The 17086-nt window shown below is 39.8% G+C and overlaps 1 protein-coding gene across 6 annotated transcripts in view; it reads left to right on the plus strand.

Moving 5' to 3' along the window:
- Positions 1 to 17086, plus strand: part of SYT16 (synaptotagmin 16) — a 287967-nt gene that overhangs the window by 243826 nt on the left and 27055 nt on the right. For 3 of the 6 annotated variants that reach the window (XM_073997493.1, XM_045396532.3, XM_065548880.2), the window contains 2 exons: positions 8346 to 8558; positions 13907 to 14163. In XM_073997493.1, coding sequence (XP_073853594.1) covers positions 8346 to 8558; positions 13907 to 14163 — 470 coding nt within the window. The remainder of the gene's footprint in view (positions 1 to 8345; positions 8559 to 13906; positions 14164 to 17086) is intronic. The other 3 variants (XM_045396531.3, XM_073997494.1, XM_065548881.2) reach the window with 1 other exon arrangement.

Below are 17086 nucleotides of genomic sequence, written 5' to 3' on the forward strand. Positions count from 1 at the left end.
CAAAAGAAAATGCAAATAGGTATAGCCAAAGAACTTAATAGACAAATTAAAATGGAATTTTAAGCGAACAGGTTATTAACACATATATAAAGTAGTAAGAGCAACTGAAGATGAAAAAACAGATGCAACAAATAGAAAACAAACAGCAAAATGACATACCTAAACCCAACAATGTTCATACATTAAATGCAAATTAAATAAATTCTCACTTGAAAGTACAGATTGTCAAACTGAAGAAAAAAGCAAGACCCAACTGTATTATAGCTATAAGAAGCATACATTAAATATAAACACAGACGGGTTGAAAATGAAAGAATTAAAAATATGAGTTATGCAAACTGAGAGCATAAGGAAGCTAGTGCAGTTACATTAATATCAGACAAAGTAGACTTGAAGACAAGGAGTATTAGGAAAAAGAAAAAAGTATGTTTTATAGTGGTAAAGTGGTCAATTCAAGAAGACACAAAATTGTAAGTGTGTGTGCACCTATTAAGGGCTTCAAAATACATGAAGGAAGAAGTAACAAACTAAAAGAAGAAATAAAATTTCAAAATAAAAGTTAGAGATTTTAACACCTCTTTCTCAGTAGCTGCTAGAGCAATGAAAAAAAAAAAAAAAACCCAGCAAGTATATATATAATCTGTGTTCCTTTCTTTCAGAAATTGGATCTCCTCCAATTTCTGTCTGCTCTTGCTCACCATGCCTTTAAATAGTTGACTTAAAAAATGTTGTTGTGAATTTATAATTTTTACTTGTAAAGGGGTTAGTTTGAATCACTCTGCCATTGTCAGAACTGGAATTTTCAATATTGTAATTTGTTTCCTAGTATAGTGCTTTGTAGGTTACTAATTGTAATGGAAGATTTTCTGTTTGACTCACTCATATTTAACTATTACAAGTGCCATCGCTTTGTTCATATGTGAAATGGAGTTGTCAAAACATCTCATACAAGGTTTGGGTGACAAAACTGATGTTTGCAGGGGGACCAGATGTTGATCTTTTTTCTGCCACTTACTAGCTATTTGATTGTAAAGTAGCCTCAGCCTTAGTTTCTCTATTTGAGGTGGGGATGAGGGAGAATGAAGGAGTTGGTTTACATCAACGTTTTTAAAACTTAATGTGTCAGAGTCTTCCTTCTCCCCCCAGCGTAATCTTATAAAAATATAAAGCATATTGAAACAAAATAGCCCTGATCGAAGAGAGTACAGAGCCCAACCTGTGTATTGCATCCCTTATACACCTCCATGTCTACACTGGCATTGAAGCTCCTTTGGGGAACCTTAGACTTCCTCAGGGAATAGTCTCAAAAAAAAAATCAAGACTGGGTAATTTATAAAACTATTTTCCTAACCTGTTTGAGTCCAGGAATGGCCAGATTGTGCTTTTAGAAATGTGGCCGTTTTTTCCTAGGGACTAATGTGGGCAGTTGTCATCTTGGACCTCCCTTCTGCTTTTTCTTATCCTTATTTCTATCCTTATCCAACCAACATGGGCAGCCATTTGCTATGGATATTGGAGAAATCTCATATCTAAGGGATTTCCTGAAATTGTAGTTGAAAGTAGCACTCAGGTACCGCACCACTGAGCACAACCCACCCCTACCTGTCTCTACTTCCCGTCTATTCAGTGTGAGCAGTACTTGCCTCCACCACATTGCTCCTATGTGGGAGGAATTAATAAGCTTGGCGCTGCTCTGATCATTTATAATTTTTTTTCTCCATGTCTAAAGTAGCAGCAGACAGGCTCAAGAAATCCTCTCTGCATTGCCAGTTGGTAATTTTGCTTCCTTAAAAGAAGCAACAAAATGAGCAGGTGTTGGGCACTTCCCACTTCCAGGCAGTGTTGTTAGCTCCTACAGAGCACTCCACCTCCAGGCTTGGGAAAAAGCATTGTAAGGCAAGGTGGGAAGTACAACCCATGCTATCAGCTTTATCTCCTCCTGCCCCAGCCCTTGTTTTTTCCACCCTTCCACTACAACAACCCTAATGGTAAGTTCTCAAAGTCAGACCCTGGGAGAGGGCACATGCTTACCTTTGCATATAAATGCCAAGCTGGAGAAAAGGATTTCCACAAAGGGCAATGACATGGTGAGGGATGCTGATGAAGATGATGAAAATAACAATAGCAGTTAAACATTTAAAAAGTGTATCATATGCCAGACATATGCTAAGTGCCTTTTCGTGATTTATCTCATGTGGTCTTCTCAACAATTTTAAGAGGTAAGGGATATAGAAATGAGGACGCTGAAGTTTAGAGAGATTAAAGGAACTTGCTTAGGTCCCAGACTTGCAAATGTAATATCCCAGTTTTAAACTCTGTCAGCGTGGCTTCACATTCTGCGCTCTTAGCCACTCTAACAGTGGCTGATACTACTCCCAACAGACAGTTTCTGTCATACTAAGACCCCACCATCCTGTCTGTTTGGAAGATAGAGATGGAATTTCCTCTGCTCCTCCTTAAACTAGAAGAAAATGATTAAAAATTAGAGAGGAACACTCTGGCTTCCTTGCAATAGGAACTTGATACTGATGGGTCATTTTTGGATGCCTCTTTGACTGTGAAAGTCATGAACTGCCTGCCAGCCCAAGAAGCCCACAGTAGCACCTTGATTGTGTGTTCATAAAGGGATGAAGCTGCTGGAGTACATGTATCAGAAAGATTGCAGGAGAGTCAGTCTTCTCTTTGGTGGCAGATGTTTAGATGATATCTGAGATATGTCTGAATTCTGTGATTGAGTGAAATGAACAGTCTTTCAGCTTCAAGGTGTATCCACATTTATGAAAATTGTGTAACTTTTTTTCTGTCACATTAGCAAGTGAATTGGATGAAGGTAAATTAGATAAAAAGATAAAATAAAAATTTCTATTGTCTTATTTCCTTGGTACTTAATTAGAAAGGGATTTCAACTTGGTGTGTATATGATGCTTCAGAAGATGCTAACTTGTTGTTGAAATAAGTGTCACAACTTAGAGGAGACCTTGTGACTTTCAAAGATTAAGTTAAATGAAACCCACATCAGCTATTTAGTTGATAGCATAGATACATTGAAAGGCAAGTAGCTGGGATCTTGCAAATAGACAAGAGCCAAATTTTAAATTTGAAAACAAACAAACCAACGAACAAACATTGGGGAGAGATTGGAAAATGCTATGGAAAAACCATTGACTTGGAACATGGTAGACTTTAGATTGGTCCTGGTTTGGTGTGATGGTGGGCAAATCACTTCAGCTTTTTGGCTTTGGTTTTTCTACGTGAAGTAGAGGGAATAGCTGCTCATGAAAATCTTTTCCAGCCCAATGTATGTAATTTTATTTTCCTGGTGATAAAACACAGTTGCATCCATTTTGTCCAGAATTTAAGAAGTTTTTTCCATGGGGAAACAGATGGTAGAGGGAGCATAGTGGACTATTAATAACATGGACTTCGGAGCAAGACAGCTTGGGTTTGAATCTTGGCCCACTGCTTTTAAACTGTTATGACTGTGGCAAGTTATTAACCTCATTGTGCCTTAGTTTCTTCATTCATAGCCTGGGGATAATAATAGTACCTACTTCCTTAGGTTATTGTGAGGGGTAAATAAGTTAATGTATGTCGAGTAGTAGAACAATGCCTGGCATGTGATAAATGCTGCATAAAGGATTGCTTTTATTACTGTAACAGTGCCACTATTGACTTCTGTTGCTGCTCAGTGACCTTTGCAAGATCTCTGCAAGAGATCGCAGGTTTCATCTTTAGACTGAGAATTCCCTGAGGTCCTTGGGGAGTGAGGCTTAGAATAGCACGTGCAGATGTATTTATAATCCCACAAGGAGCAATAAGCCTGTATGCACTCACATCTACACTACTACTGCCCTTTTCACTGCTCTGCTCTTCCTTTATCCATCACAAAGAAAGCACTCTTGACAGGTGTCAGGGTGGAAGCAGGAGAGCTCCCTGAACCTTGCTATGAGGAGTAAGCTAGATAGGGCTCTAGCTTCCTAATGCAATGAAATCTGATGATATGCACAGTGGTTAGGGACATAGATGCTATACCTAAGTCCCAACTTTGGTAATTTCTTAAATTTGTCGCCTTATGACAAGTTACTTAACTTTTCTCTGCCTTTCGTTTCTATCTATATAATCATAATATAATTCCTACTTCATGGAATGGGTAGATGCAAATTCCCAAGAAGGTAGCTGGTTTATATGTTTAGTATATGGGAAATGTTATAAGTACTGTATGATTGTATATCAGGCAAGGAGAATTTTTGCTCTGTGGATGATCAATGCCTCACTAAAAAAAAATCAAGAACCAAATGCTAATAAATTAGTTGCAATTATTTTATAGATGGAAAGATATCCATGCATTGACTAACTCATTTGAAATGGATGACTTATGACTACTTAAATTTTAAAAATTGGCCTAAAAATATAAATTAGAATGGAATCTCAGAGTTGGAAAACACTCCAATTGTTGTCTAATCCAGACACCCCTCACATGCATGTATCTCCCCAGGTGCTTAGCTGGTCCTGTACTCTAAAGGTGGAAGTAGTTTGATTTTGTTCCTGTTGTCCCTGGATCTCACCTATTTGCAATGGTCCATCCCATCCTAGAGTGCTATGCCCAGCACATGGAGGCATGAAGAGACTGGTCATTATGGTGGTTTTCTGATGGGATGGTATTTGCATAGCTTATTGGAGTAATGCTGGGAAATCTAGTCTCTTCTGACACTTAGGTTTTCAGGTCCTGCTGTGGTGTTAGATGCAGCCAGTAGAATAAGTGAGATGACAAAGATGTACTCTTACGTTCCTGGAGAAGCTGCTCCATGAAAGAGAAGATCAGTAAAAAACAAATCAAATGTTGATGCGTGTTGGGGAAGTTTGGAGCTGGAGAATTTTAGAGCTAGAAAAGACCTGGGAGATGATCCAGACCTTTAACATGATCCAAAAACAAGGCATAAGAGAGGTTAAGAGACTTGGCCACAGGAGCTCCACTAGTTAACGTGAGTACACAGAGTGAGAGTTCTTTCCACCGCCTCTCTCTGATTCTCCAGCACTCTGATTAGAAATGTGGGTGCTAGAGACTGGCTGCTTTAAATCAGATCTTGGTTCTGCTCTTAATTGGCAATGTGATCTTCTGCCAGCTGTGTACTTCTCTCTGCCTCAATTTTCTTACTTGGAAAAATGGAAATAATCATAAAGGTTTTATGTTAAGGCACTTATGACAGTGCCTGACGCATAATGAGCACTCAGTAAGTGTGTTATTATTGCTAGTCTTCCAGAGAACCCCAGGAATGTCAGCTCTCAGACAAGCCAGAGAATACATGTTTTGACCAGGCTGGTGTTTAAAAGTATTTTCTCTCACTTGAAATATGGCTTTTTATTCCTTCCTGGCTTCTGATTCAGAAGTGATCTTCAGGACCCATCTGTGAATGAACAACCATATTCTTCTCTGGAATCACTATGTGACTTTGGGATATAAAATGATTAAAAATTATTCCCCATTATTTGTGGTTTCCAATTCACATTCAGCAAATATTTACAGAGTCGTCTGCTGTGTGCCTGGCTTGGAGATAGGGCCTGGATGCAAAGGTGGGCAGTCTGATGTGCTCCTCACCCTCATGGTATATATGCAGATTAGGTGGGGCAATTTGCAGTTAGATAGGTAATGCTGCCATGGCATGGGAGGGAGCACTGACAAGAGAGAACAGAAAATTGTTTTACAGCACATGCAGGGAGCTCTTAACCTGATGTAAGAGGTCAGGGAAGGACTTTCTGGAAGAAGTGATGTCTAAGCTGAGACCTCAGTGATGAGTTAGATTCCTGACTAGTGTATATAGGGGCTGGAGAAGAGTATTCTAAGCACGGGGAACCGTGTGTGTGTGTGTATGTGTGAGTGCATGGATATACACTCAGGCTTAGGAGAACTCTGGGTATTCACCAAGTCATTCAATATTTAACAAGTGTTTATGAACTACTTACTATGCAGCAGGCATTGTTTTACATATTGAGAGACATCAGTTAACAAAATAGGAAATATTCTTATTTTCATGGAAGTTATAGGGGAGAACAGAGAACTAAAGCTTAGTGCTATGAAGACAACTACTTAAGGGAGGATGTTCAGGGAGGACTGTAGGATGAAGTGCCAGTCAAGCTGAGACCTGCGATGTGAAGGAGCCAGACATGTAAACACCTGGGGGAGGCAGAAGGAACAACAAAGTCAAAGAGCTCAACAGCAAGAACAATCCCGGCCTGTTGGAGAAACTGAAAGAAGGCCCGTGTGCTGGTATATCAAGGTGTGGGAAAACTGTATGAATAATTCAAAGGGTATTTCATTAGAAGGGCTGTTATCAAAAAGATAAAAGACAACGTGTGTTGGTGAGGGTATGGAGAAAAGGGAACTCTAGCACACTGTTGATAGGAATGTACATGGTTGCAGTTGTTATGGAAAACACTATAGAGGCTCCTAAATAAATTAACAATAGGCTGGGCATGGTGGCTCACGCCTGTCATCCCAACACTTTGGGAGGCCCTGGCCAACATGGTGAAACCCTGTCTCTACTTAAACAAACAAACAAACAAACAAACAAAAAAACCTGAGTATGGTGGTGCATGCCTGTAATCTCAGCTACTGTGGTGGCTGAGGCACGAGAATTGCTTGAACCTAGGAGGCAGAGGTTGCAGTGAGCTGAGATCGCGCCACTGCACTCCATCCTGGGTGACAGAGTGGGACTCTGTCTCAAAGAGAAGAAAAAAGAAAAAAAATTAACAACATACTGCTATATGATCAAGAAGTCCGTCTTCTGGGTATATACCTCAGGAGCTGAAATCACTACCTCGTAAAGATATCTGCAGTCCCATGCTCACTGCAGTATTATTCACAGTAGCGAAGATAAGGAAACAACCTGAGTGTCCGTCAATGGGCGAATGGATGAAGAAATTGTGGTGCATAAATATGCCTTAGAAAGGAAGGAGATTTTTATATTGACAATGAAAAGAAAATTTAAAAAACGAGATCTGTCGTTTGCCCTAACATGGATGGAACTGGAGGACATTCTGCTAAATGAAGTAAACCAGACACAGAAAGAGATATAGTGCATCATTTCACTTATATGTGGAATCTAACAAAAAAAGTTCAAATATACAGAAACAGAATAAAACAGTTACCAAGGGGCAGGGGGCAGGAATAGGGATGCATGTCAAAGTATACAAAATGGATATGCAGGATGAACAAGTCTACAGATCTAACCTACAAGATGTGGATTATAGTGAATGAAACTGTATGTCATTAGGGACTTTTGTTGAATAAGTAGATTTCAGCTGCTCTTGTTACACAAAAAAGTAACTATGCGAGGTGATAGATATGTTAATTTGTTTCACTATAGGAACCATTTTACTATCTGTATGTATCCCATACCATCATGTTGTAAACCTCAAATATATACAACTTATTTTTAAAAATCAATAATTCTAAGGTTGGATTGTTGATGCTGAGAAAGATTGAGAAAATTTCTCAATGGGTTAAAACACACACAATGAGTCTTTTTTCTTTTCTTTTCTTTTTTTTTTTTTTTTTTTTTTTTTGAGACGGAGTCTCACTCTGTCACCGAGACTGGAGTTCAGTGGCGCAATCTCAGCTCACTGCAACCTCTGCTTCCTGGGTTGAAGTGATTCTCCTGCTTCAGCCTCCCGAGTAGCCAGGATTATAGGCGCCTGACACCAAACTTGGCTAATTTTTGTATTTTTTTGTAGAGACAGGGTTTCACCATGTTGGCCAGGCTGGTCTCGAACCCCTGACCTCAAGTGATCTGCCCACTTTGGCCTCCCAACGTGCTGGGATTACAGGCATGAGCCACTGCACCGGGTGGACTCTCTTCAAAACTGGAAAGCTTTTGGAAAATCGTGTTGTAGATACTCCTTCTCTGAAGTAGGGATTGGCTATGTGTGTTTTAATAAATGTGATGAGATGAAGAGCATACATCCCATGGTCGTTGACTAGAACTGCATATAAGGCAAATGTGCTGATACACATTCTGTTTCCAGTTATGAACACATTTAAGCAACATAACAAATTAGCAGGGCTGCCTGGCTCAACATGAGAGTTCATTATGCTGACTATGGGTGTCCCAATGATTTCCGTTGGGTTCTAGCTTTATACCGTATTTCTGATTGCCTTCAGGAGCATTCTTTTCTTTGGATTCAAATTTGTGTTGCAGAAGTGTTTTACATTTTTTTCTATCCAGTTTGAGCGTGCCTTTGTTCAAGCTTATTGTCCATGCTCTTCTCTTCTGTTTTCCCGGAGAGTCTATCTCTGTATTCGAGCACATAGGCCACACAGGAGACTCATGGCTCTTGTTTACTCCCAGTCAACAGCTTTGGGGATGACGAAGAGCTGTCCACATCTTCCGACAGTGACGAGGAGGTGATCAAACAATTTGAGATTTCCGTGTCCCGGTCCCAGAGTTTCCGTTCAGTGACATCTGAGAAAGGAAAGCAGACAGGATTGGAGCGGAAACCAAAATTCAGCCGTTTGTTGTTGACACACGGAGAAGATGGCACAGAAGTATCTGCCTGCGAAGGTATTCTTTGCCTGACACCCTTTCTTTAGACCAGGGATGGCCAATGGTAAGAGCACATCCGAGTTATTCAGCCTCCGCACTCTGCATCTGAGAGTCTGGAAAGGAAAAGAAAATGAGACAGGATGCAGCACATGGAGCAAAGGGGCTGCTTTAAACCTCCCAAGGGGACTGCCATGCAGGAGGGTTGAGAGAAGGAATGGATCAGAACTGGGTGGGTCTCGATACTGGGTTGTGGGACCCCTTTCTTTCTTATCGGCCACTTCTTCCTAAATTTAGAATAGTATTTATTGAGCTTAGCAAATCTTGTTCCCTTTTGATAAACACAAAAATTTCATGTACCTGTCCACTGACGTTGAGAGTCTGTGCCATTTCTCCCATTAGAATCATAAAATAAGTTTTCCATATATCTATATAACTCCAGAAGATATTTTGAAGCCTTTCTTCTAATTAGTTTGCATTATGAAAGCAATGGGTATTTTTATCTTTCAAATAAAAAAAAGTAGTGTAATAATATTAAATAACCTTTTACAAACAGCACATGCCCCTGTATCCTTACCCTCAGTCCCTGTAGTTTCTTACACACCCCACCTGCATGAAAATTACTGGGTAAGCACAAAGTCTTATGTCATTCTCCAGCATTATCTTCCTAAATTTACATTTCACAAAGGGGAGGGGATACTCAAAGGTAGGGTGGCCAGCTTGGGATGGTGGGCAGACCTTGTTACAGGTCCTCCTCCCCTCTCTAACATAGACCCAAAGTAACCTGGAGAGAGGATGCAAACAGAACAGTACACTAGTTCTTTGTGGTTTCCCAAGCAAAGGTCAAAGTATCTGTCTGACTCCTTTATGCCCAGAGCCCTGAATAGACACAGCCATTGTAACAGGGAAGGGTCTGTGACGTGTATTTGGTAAAAAAGCAAGAGAAAATGCTCTGCCATCCACCTTCATGACCTGATCTCAGTTACCTGAGCTCTCTAACCTTTCCTTCTTTCCTTTTGGGAAGGTGGTCAGTCAAATGAGGGCATAGCTGTAGATGTTCCATGTTTTCAAACCCAGACAGACAAAAAGGAGGGTGCAGAAATTGAGAGAAGATAAAAGAGGAGACATTTTGATTTGAGGATGAGCACAGGACATGCAGACAGAATAAAGAATTAAAGAGATGGAATGAACAAAAAGACCCCTAATTTTCAGCAGGAATAACTTGTTATCTGTCATGTGGTCTGACTTATTGGCATAAACCAACATAATGTATTTTATTGCCATTCTTTTTAGCTCAAGATAAATTAATAAATAAAGGCCTTATATAACCGAACCACAACATCAGTGGCCGCAGACACTGTCGTTTCCCCACCCCCTCTCTTGACTTTTCTCTTTCTCTGATGTTACATCACAGCATTCCTTTCTCTCCATTGAGAGGGCAAATGTTAGCTAATGAAAGTTAATAGCAGTTGATTCCCTGAGAACAGCTTGTTTAATCCTAAAGCTAATGGCCCCATTTCCCCAAAGCCCAAGTGTCTGGCTTCTGATTTACACAAATGGCTGATATTCTGAGAGTTCTGACAACCATTCTAACCCTTATCCTTCCTGGAATGAGCAACAAATTATCTCTTGTCCTAACTGGTAATTCTGAATTTTAGACAGATGGTGATAGAAAAGGTTAAAGAGGAAAAAAAATCTACTACATTGAATGAAGTACCTGTAGATTTTGAAGAAAATCAGCAGGATTTTCATAGAAATAGCCACATGCCAAATTTTAGGTTACCAGATGCCATGGAAATGTTAACATATTTTTTATTGCTTGATTTTTTTTTGTTCATCTTTATATCAGTGGATGTTTTTCAGTGGTAAAGAATCATGAAAAGATTAAGCATGCAGCCCAGAGAGGAATTTTTTGGTATGCCTGTTCTCTATTTAGCTGTTTTATTCCACTGTAAACCTTGTTTTGTAAGACCAAATGTAGTTGTAGAAACAGTTCTTCCACTTTAATAATGCATTCAAAAGTGTTGGACAGTGAAATTAAAGGGCCAAATCCAAGTAAAATCTGAAACATGAATGAGCTATTGGTAGGTTGTCTCATATTTCATCTTAAGTGAAATCCTTCATTCTAGATTCTGTGGTGAGGCTATTTGGAACCATATTCCAGGCAAGTTCTCTTTTGTCCTGTGTATCTGATTTAATGTTATTGCACTCTGTCACTGGATTCCTGATAATGTTAAAGAGGGTTTTTGGTCTAAGTGGTCTGGATTGGAGGCCTGTATGCAAGGTCTTTAGGCATGAAAGGTTAGTTGCAGAATATTAGTCCATTTCCTGGGGCTTTTTTTTTTCTTTTTCTAGCAGTAACCTTATTTTTGCTTATGGAATAGTTATTCTGAGGATGTTTCCTACAAGCTAGATATTATTACCCTGGTGTCCTCAAAACCAGATCAATTGTCTCCAGAATGTGTACTTAGTTTTGTTTGAGATGGTATATCCGTCATGGTTCAATTGGAGAACTAGAACCAGCAGGATTATATGCATACATATACGTACAGAATGTACATGTACATACAAACACATGCACATGCAGGGGTGTGTGTGTGTGTGTGTGTGTGTGTGTGTACCCCAAGAGATTCATTGCAAAGAACTGGTTTATATGAAGGTGGTGGCTGGCTAGGTAACAGAAATACACAGCCCCCATATTTGCAGAACAGGTTGCAGAAAGGTAGGGGGAAACTCTAGGCATGAGCTGAAGCTGTAGTTCTTAGGTTAAACGTCTTCTCCAGGGGAACCTCAGTTCTCTTAAGGTCTTTCAGCTGACTGCTTATGTAGGATAATCTCCTTTGCTTAAAGTCAAGTGATTATAGGCTTTAATCACATCTATAAAATACCTTCACAGCAATACCTAGATTTAGTGTTTGATTGAATAATTGGCGCCTATAGACTAACCAAGTTGACACATAAAACTTGCCATCACAGATGGTAAGCAGAAGTCTTTGTATTTGGGTGGCGATCAGGGAAAGAGGTTTGGGAGTATGAAAAATGTATTTGAATAATGGGGTTTTATTCTATCAAAGTGGGGTATGGACTAAGCAAGTGGAAGAATTTCTCTGTTAAAATAAATTTGGTTGATGTGACATAGTTATGGCCTATAATTTCTAAGAAGCCAGGATACATTTCTCTGACAACAGGCAATTACTTTTGTGCGTGTGTTGAAGGTGACATGATCTTCTTTAATTTAAAGGCACGGGAAGACTGCTTTATGGAAAGGTGAATCACCTTTCCCTTTCCTCCTCCTCGCGACTTGACTTGTACCCCAGATTTGCTTCGCTAATTCATTCCTTGCTTGTCTGTCATGGAAAATGGTTTGTTACGTTAATATCATTCTTATGTTTTTCAGTTATGAATAGCTTTTCAAGGCTTAATGTAGCTTTTGAAAATTCTCTTATTACTGATCTTGGTATTATCACCGTAGGAGTTAAAGTCATGAGACAATTTTATGGGGGTAATTTCTTAGTAAAGTAAAATTTTGTGCTGAAATCCTGCTGGGTTCTACACATGTTGATGGATGACCCACTGTTTAATAGGACATTTTACTGTTCATATATGTGAGGAATGGGTGTGCTAATTAGAGACTTAGAAGACAATCCTGCTTTATGTTGTAGGTTTTTGCATGTGGATTTTTCCTTGTTCTGTCATTTTGTGTGGCCTGTTTTTAGTATGTTTGCCAAATAACCAAAAGTCTGGATGTAAAAATGTTGTGATGTCCTATAAAAGTGTGTCTAAGGGGTCTGAACTGAATAATTTAGGATAACAAAGAAGATAGGGAACTTTCTCAATGGCCTGCTGTGATTTTACAAAACCCCAAATCAGGAGTCTGAAGTTCTGCCCCGAGGATCTGCCTGAAGATGTTTTTATATGGTCTGGTTGATTACATGTTTTTGAAGTTTGAATGCTTACTATACATGGGTCATATACTCTGGTGAATCCCTGTCACCAACACTCATATTGCCGCATACCTGGCTGCTTTCAATGTTTATTACCTACCTAGACTTTTAAGTTCTCTGAAGGGTTAGTGATAACCCACTGGCAGATAAAGACTATGCAGTAGATGTATGTGGCTTAGTACCATCCAGGAGCTTACATTCTATTAATAGCTGAGGTATCAGGCTAACGAGGGAACACAATTGCTACCATACGATGTATATGTAAGAGCTTTATGACATAGACTTTGCCAACCCACTCCCTTGTCCTGTCTAAATCTCTAATTTTCTTTCATCCTGGGATGGGGTCTGCTGGAGGAGAAAAGAGGCCAAAGAGATAAGAGATCTTCAATTTCTCTTTGGACGTGGGAGGCAAATAGTGGGGGCAGCTATTTCTTAAGAAGATCCTGCCAGCTTTTCCTGACCATCTGAGGACCACCTTGACATGTAGGAAGACGAAACGGGATGAATTGGGGTGAGGAGTGCTGAGAGAGAAAAGTGTGGAGACTGAAGGAGGCAGGGAAGGCTCAGGAGTTGTTGGCGCTTTGTATGGGGAGGGAGGACAGACACAGGGAGGGTTTGAGGGGCACTGTGAGCAGAAATACACAGCTAGCATTTTCACAAACGGGTGAGACCAGAGGAATGAGGCATGGTCGCTTGGGAAGCAGTGGAAAATGGGGTTGGATGGGCTGGATGAGGCCAGTTCGGGCCAGGCAGGTAAGCAAGGCTAGTATTTATGGAAGGCCTGCTGGCTGCCAGGTGAATATTATTTCATGTGTCCACAGTGATCCTCACAGTGATCTTTTGATAGCTTTTATCATTTTTTAGATAAAGAAGCAAAGATTCAGAGAATTTGAATATTGTCCAAATTCTTATGGCAGAGACAAGATTTAAACTCAGATCATATCAATCCAAGACCATGAATCAAGGAGAGAACTTTTTACTCGGCAGGGTCACCGAAGCTTTTTGAGCAGAGGGGAATATAGTAAACACTGCAGAGAAAAGGAAGCATGGTAAGGTTGGGAGACCATATGATCTTCATATTAGATGACTCTTTTTGCTTTCTAGATCCATTGCAGAAGTCTTGTGGTCATTAGCTCCAGCAAAATGCTGTGTCTATTTTATCCTTTTGACATAAATATACATTCTCTACACTCATATTTAAAAAGTATTAAACCTTCTGATACCCCCCATAATGAGATAATGTTCTTTTTCATTTTATGGATCAAGTTTCTTCACTGTATGGATAGAATTATGTTTCTGCAGGTATTATTGGTATGGGTTCTGTTTTCGCAATCTTGATTGTTGTGACTGCAATTACTCAATTTCTCTAGGTAAAAAGGTATTAAAAATAATGCATTTGAAACAGTTTTCTTATTGCAAATTTAGATTTGGATGGAGCCAGCCAACGGCGTTATTCTGAGAATCTCTCCTATGGTGCAGATGACCACATCCCTGCTCACTCACAGTCCCCATGTGAGAGGGGGGATGCCAAACACCATGGCACATCTCACCAAGAGTCCAGTGTGGTCCAAAGCCTCAGGCGCCAATCCACAGAGGGCAGCTTGGAGATGGAGACAGCTTTTAATAGCCGGGGATTTGAAGATTCCTATGCCACTGACAGCTCCTCCATGTGGAGTCCAGAGGCAAGTGATTTGTTTTTCATTCTTTCATTGGTTCCCTTTCCCCTTCCCCTCTTTCCACTATCCTTTCTCCTCATCTCACTAAAAAAAAAAAAAAAAAAAAAAAAAAAAAAAAAATTTCCAGAAAGGAAGCATTACCTTTATCTGCAATAAATTTTTGTTCAGATGACCAAAATCCCATGCATGTCAATAACAGAATCATAACTATCTCTCAAAATGGAAAAAAAAAGGAAGAATGGTTTAAAAAAAGGAAGAAAAAGAGGAATGGTGACAGAATGGATCCAGGAACAGCCAGGCTTTTCTTTTACATAAAGGCTTTTTACAGGCTTAATTTTAAATAATGGAATTTTCAGTTCTTTAGGGAGACTGGTTTATTTACTTCATGGTTTCAATTAAGTGGAGTCTATTTTTATTTAGCCCAAATCTCAAGTTTTGATTATTTGATATGAAAGTTATTTGAAAATGGAACTAAAATGATATGGCCTTCCAAGTGAAATTATACAAGATATGATGATGTGGCTGTTGCACTGTGAATATATTTGTTAGCTTTGAATTTAACTGAAGGCCTAGGAAACAGCATTAATCAGTAATGGCCCTCTGGCCATTGACACTGCTTTTCGTAGTAAATCTCTGATAAAAGATACTTCTTCCAAAGTTCTTTTTCAATTAAAGCTTAGTCCAGAATAAATGTAACAATCAATCCAGAGATATGGCTGGAGGTGATGATGGTAGTAGCTACAATTTATTGAGCAGTTAATATATGCCAGGCACTGTGATAAGGATTTTACCAAATTGTTTCCTTTTACTGGCCCTTACAGTTATTTTTCCATTAGATAGATCCCTCCTATCATGATTCTGTGACATTGGAAGGCATTAAGGAATGGCATTTAATACCTAATTTGAAATTAATTTTGATGAAATAAGTCATATACATATATAAACCTTTAATATAATTTGCAGGGATGAGGGAAGGAGGAGAGAGGTAAATGGATTTTATTAGCATCCATTTAAGAAAATAAACAGAATACATCTCTTGTTAGGACTTGGAGTGTCACACACACTAAATGCTCAAGGTAAAAAAAAAAAAAATCACAGAAAACCCTGTTTCCAAGCCTTACTGCTAACACATTGGTGCATGTAGGTAGTATCTAAGGGGGGGTATGCACACATATACGTGCCCCTGTGTAGGTGTTTCTGCTGAGGACCTAAATGGTAGCTCACATATGTGGTTTGTGGCTTGTTAAAAAGCAGCCCTTCATATAGAGACACCCAAAGCCATTAACTTTATAAATTTTGTTTAAAAAAAGAAAAAACTCTGCTTACCCGTTAGTTTACTACCAAGCCATATTAAATCCCACACACTAACATTTTAAAAATGCTTTGAATCTCTCACCCAAAAACAAAACAGACTAAACGATTTGCCTGCCTATTGATACTCTGTCTCCTTGGTGATTGTGCCATGAGGCTTGGAAGTGCCTTCTCCAGGTCACCTCCCATTTACCTGCCTGCTGGAGCTTTAATAGAAGACTCGGTATTGAGGGTACTAAATGTTCTCAGACTCCAAAAATACCCAGACATCTCTGTGCGCTCCATTCAACCTCCTATCTATTTTGAGAAAAAACTGTAATTTGGTGCTCCTACAGGAGAACTTCACATCCAACACGGAGGCAGTTCCCGTAACTGCCTGCTTTGCAGGCTTAGCTTGCCTTTTAAGAATTGATTCATTTGCCTCTTAGCTGTATTGAGAACTCTGTCGTCCCCTGTGTATCTGGCATCAGGAACATATTGTAGGCCTGTTTGCTTTAGGCCACACAGATGACATCAACACTATCTTACTAAAACAGAAAGGCTTTCAATTTGACAGAAAATCTTTAAACATACATGGGTTTTGACAATTTGACACAAGTATTCTCATCTTAAGGAAAAGCCCAGGATATTAGAGCTCAAGGAATCGTTTATTTTGTCTCAGAAGGAAACCGGTCGTGCAGTGTGACTACCTGTTAGGCTGATGGATTTTTGAGCTCCGCTTTTCTCTGCTGGCAAAGGCCGTTGGCTTTTGCCTGCGGACCCAGGGCTTGGCAGGAAAGACAATGGGAGTGTGGCTGGTGATTTTGAGCACACAGGGAGACAGGTGTCCCACTTTTCATCTCTGCTTTCCACTGATTAATTGGTTGGCCTTGAGAAGTTAATTAAAATCTGCCAAATGGGGATAAGAATGAAGAGATTTTTACCTTGCAGGAAGGTCAGATGGATTAGTGGTGTTAACAGTACCCACATGAGGAGCTCCTTCAGTTGCCTAGTGAGAGGTAAAGTGTATTGAAATAATTAATTGCTATGAAAATACCAACATTCACAAATCTTTTTCTCAAATCAACCCAGGGAGGGGCCACAAAGCCCAGTTTTTATGGGCCACAGCTTGAATTGGCCTATCCAAAGCCCAGCCATTGGCAGGATCTGTGCCTTATTCAGAGGCATTCTTAGGACAGTCAGGAGCTCTACTCAGGACTCTCCTAGAAACCTGCAGGGGAAGTGAGCATTTATCTGAAGAGATAGCCTGATACGTAAGTGGAGAGAGTTCCTCATTCACTAAAATATTTTTACCTTGGCATTGAAGTTGACAAAACTAAGAGCTATTAACTAACATTAAGAGCAGGGGCCTCAAAGGATGTAAAAACCACAGACAGTGTGATTCCAACCCCCACCTTCCGTCTTCTCCCCTCTTCATCTTGTGCTCTCTCTCTCTCTCGTGCATGCTTTCTCTCTCTCCCTCTCTCTCTCTCTCTCTATATATATATGTGTGTGTGTGTGTGTGTGTGTGTGTGTGTGTGTGTGTGTGTGTGTAAATAAAAATTGTTATGCCTGAAGGTTTGGGGAAGAAGAAAGGAGACCATATGGTTCAAAATAAGGTTTGGGATTTTGGGATTTT

Source organism: Macaca fascicularis, chromosome 7 (genome assembly GCF_037993035.2).
Source record: "Macaca fascicularis isolate 582-1 chromosome 7, T2T-MFA8v1.1".
NCBI lineage: Eukaryota > Metazoa > Chordata > Mammalia > Primates > Cercopithecidae > Macaca > Macaca fascicularis.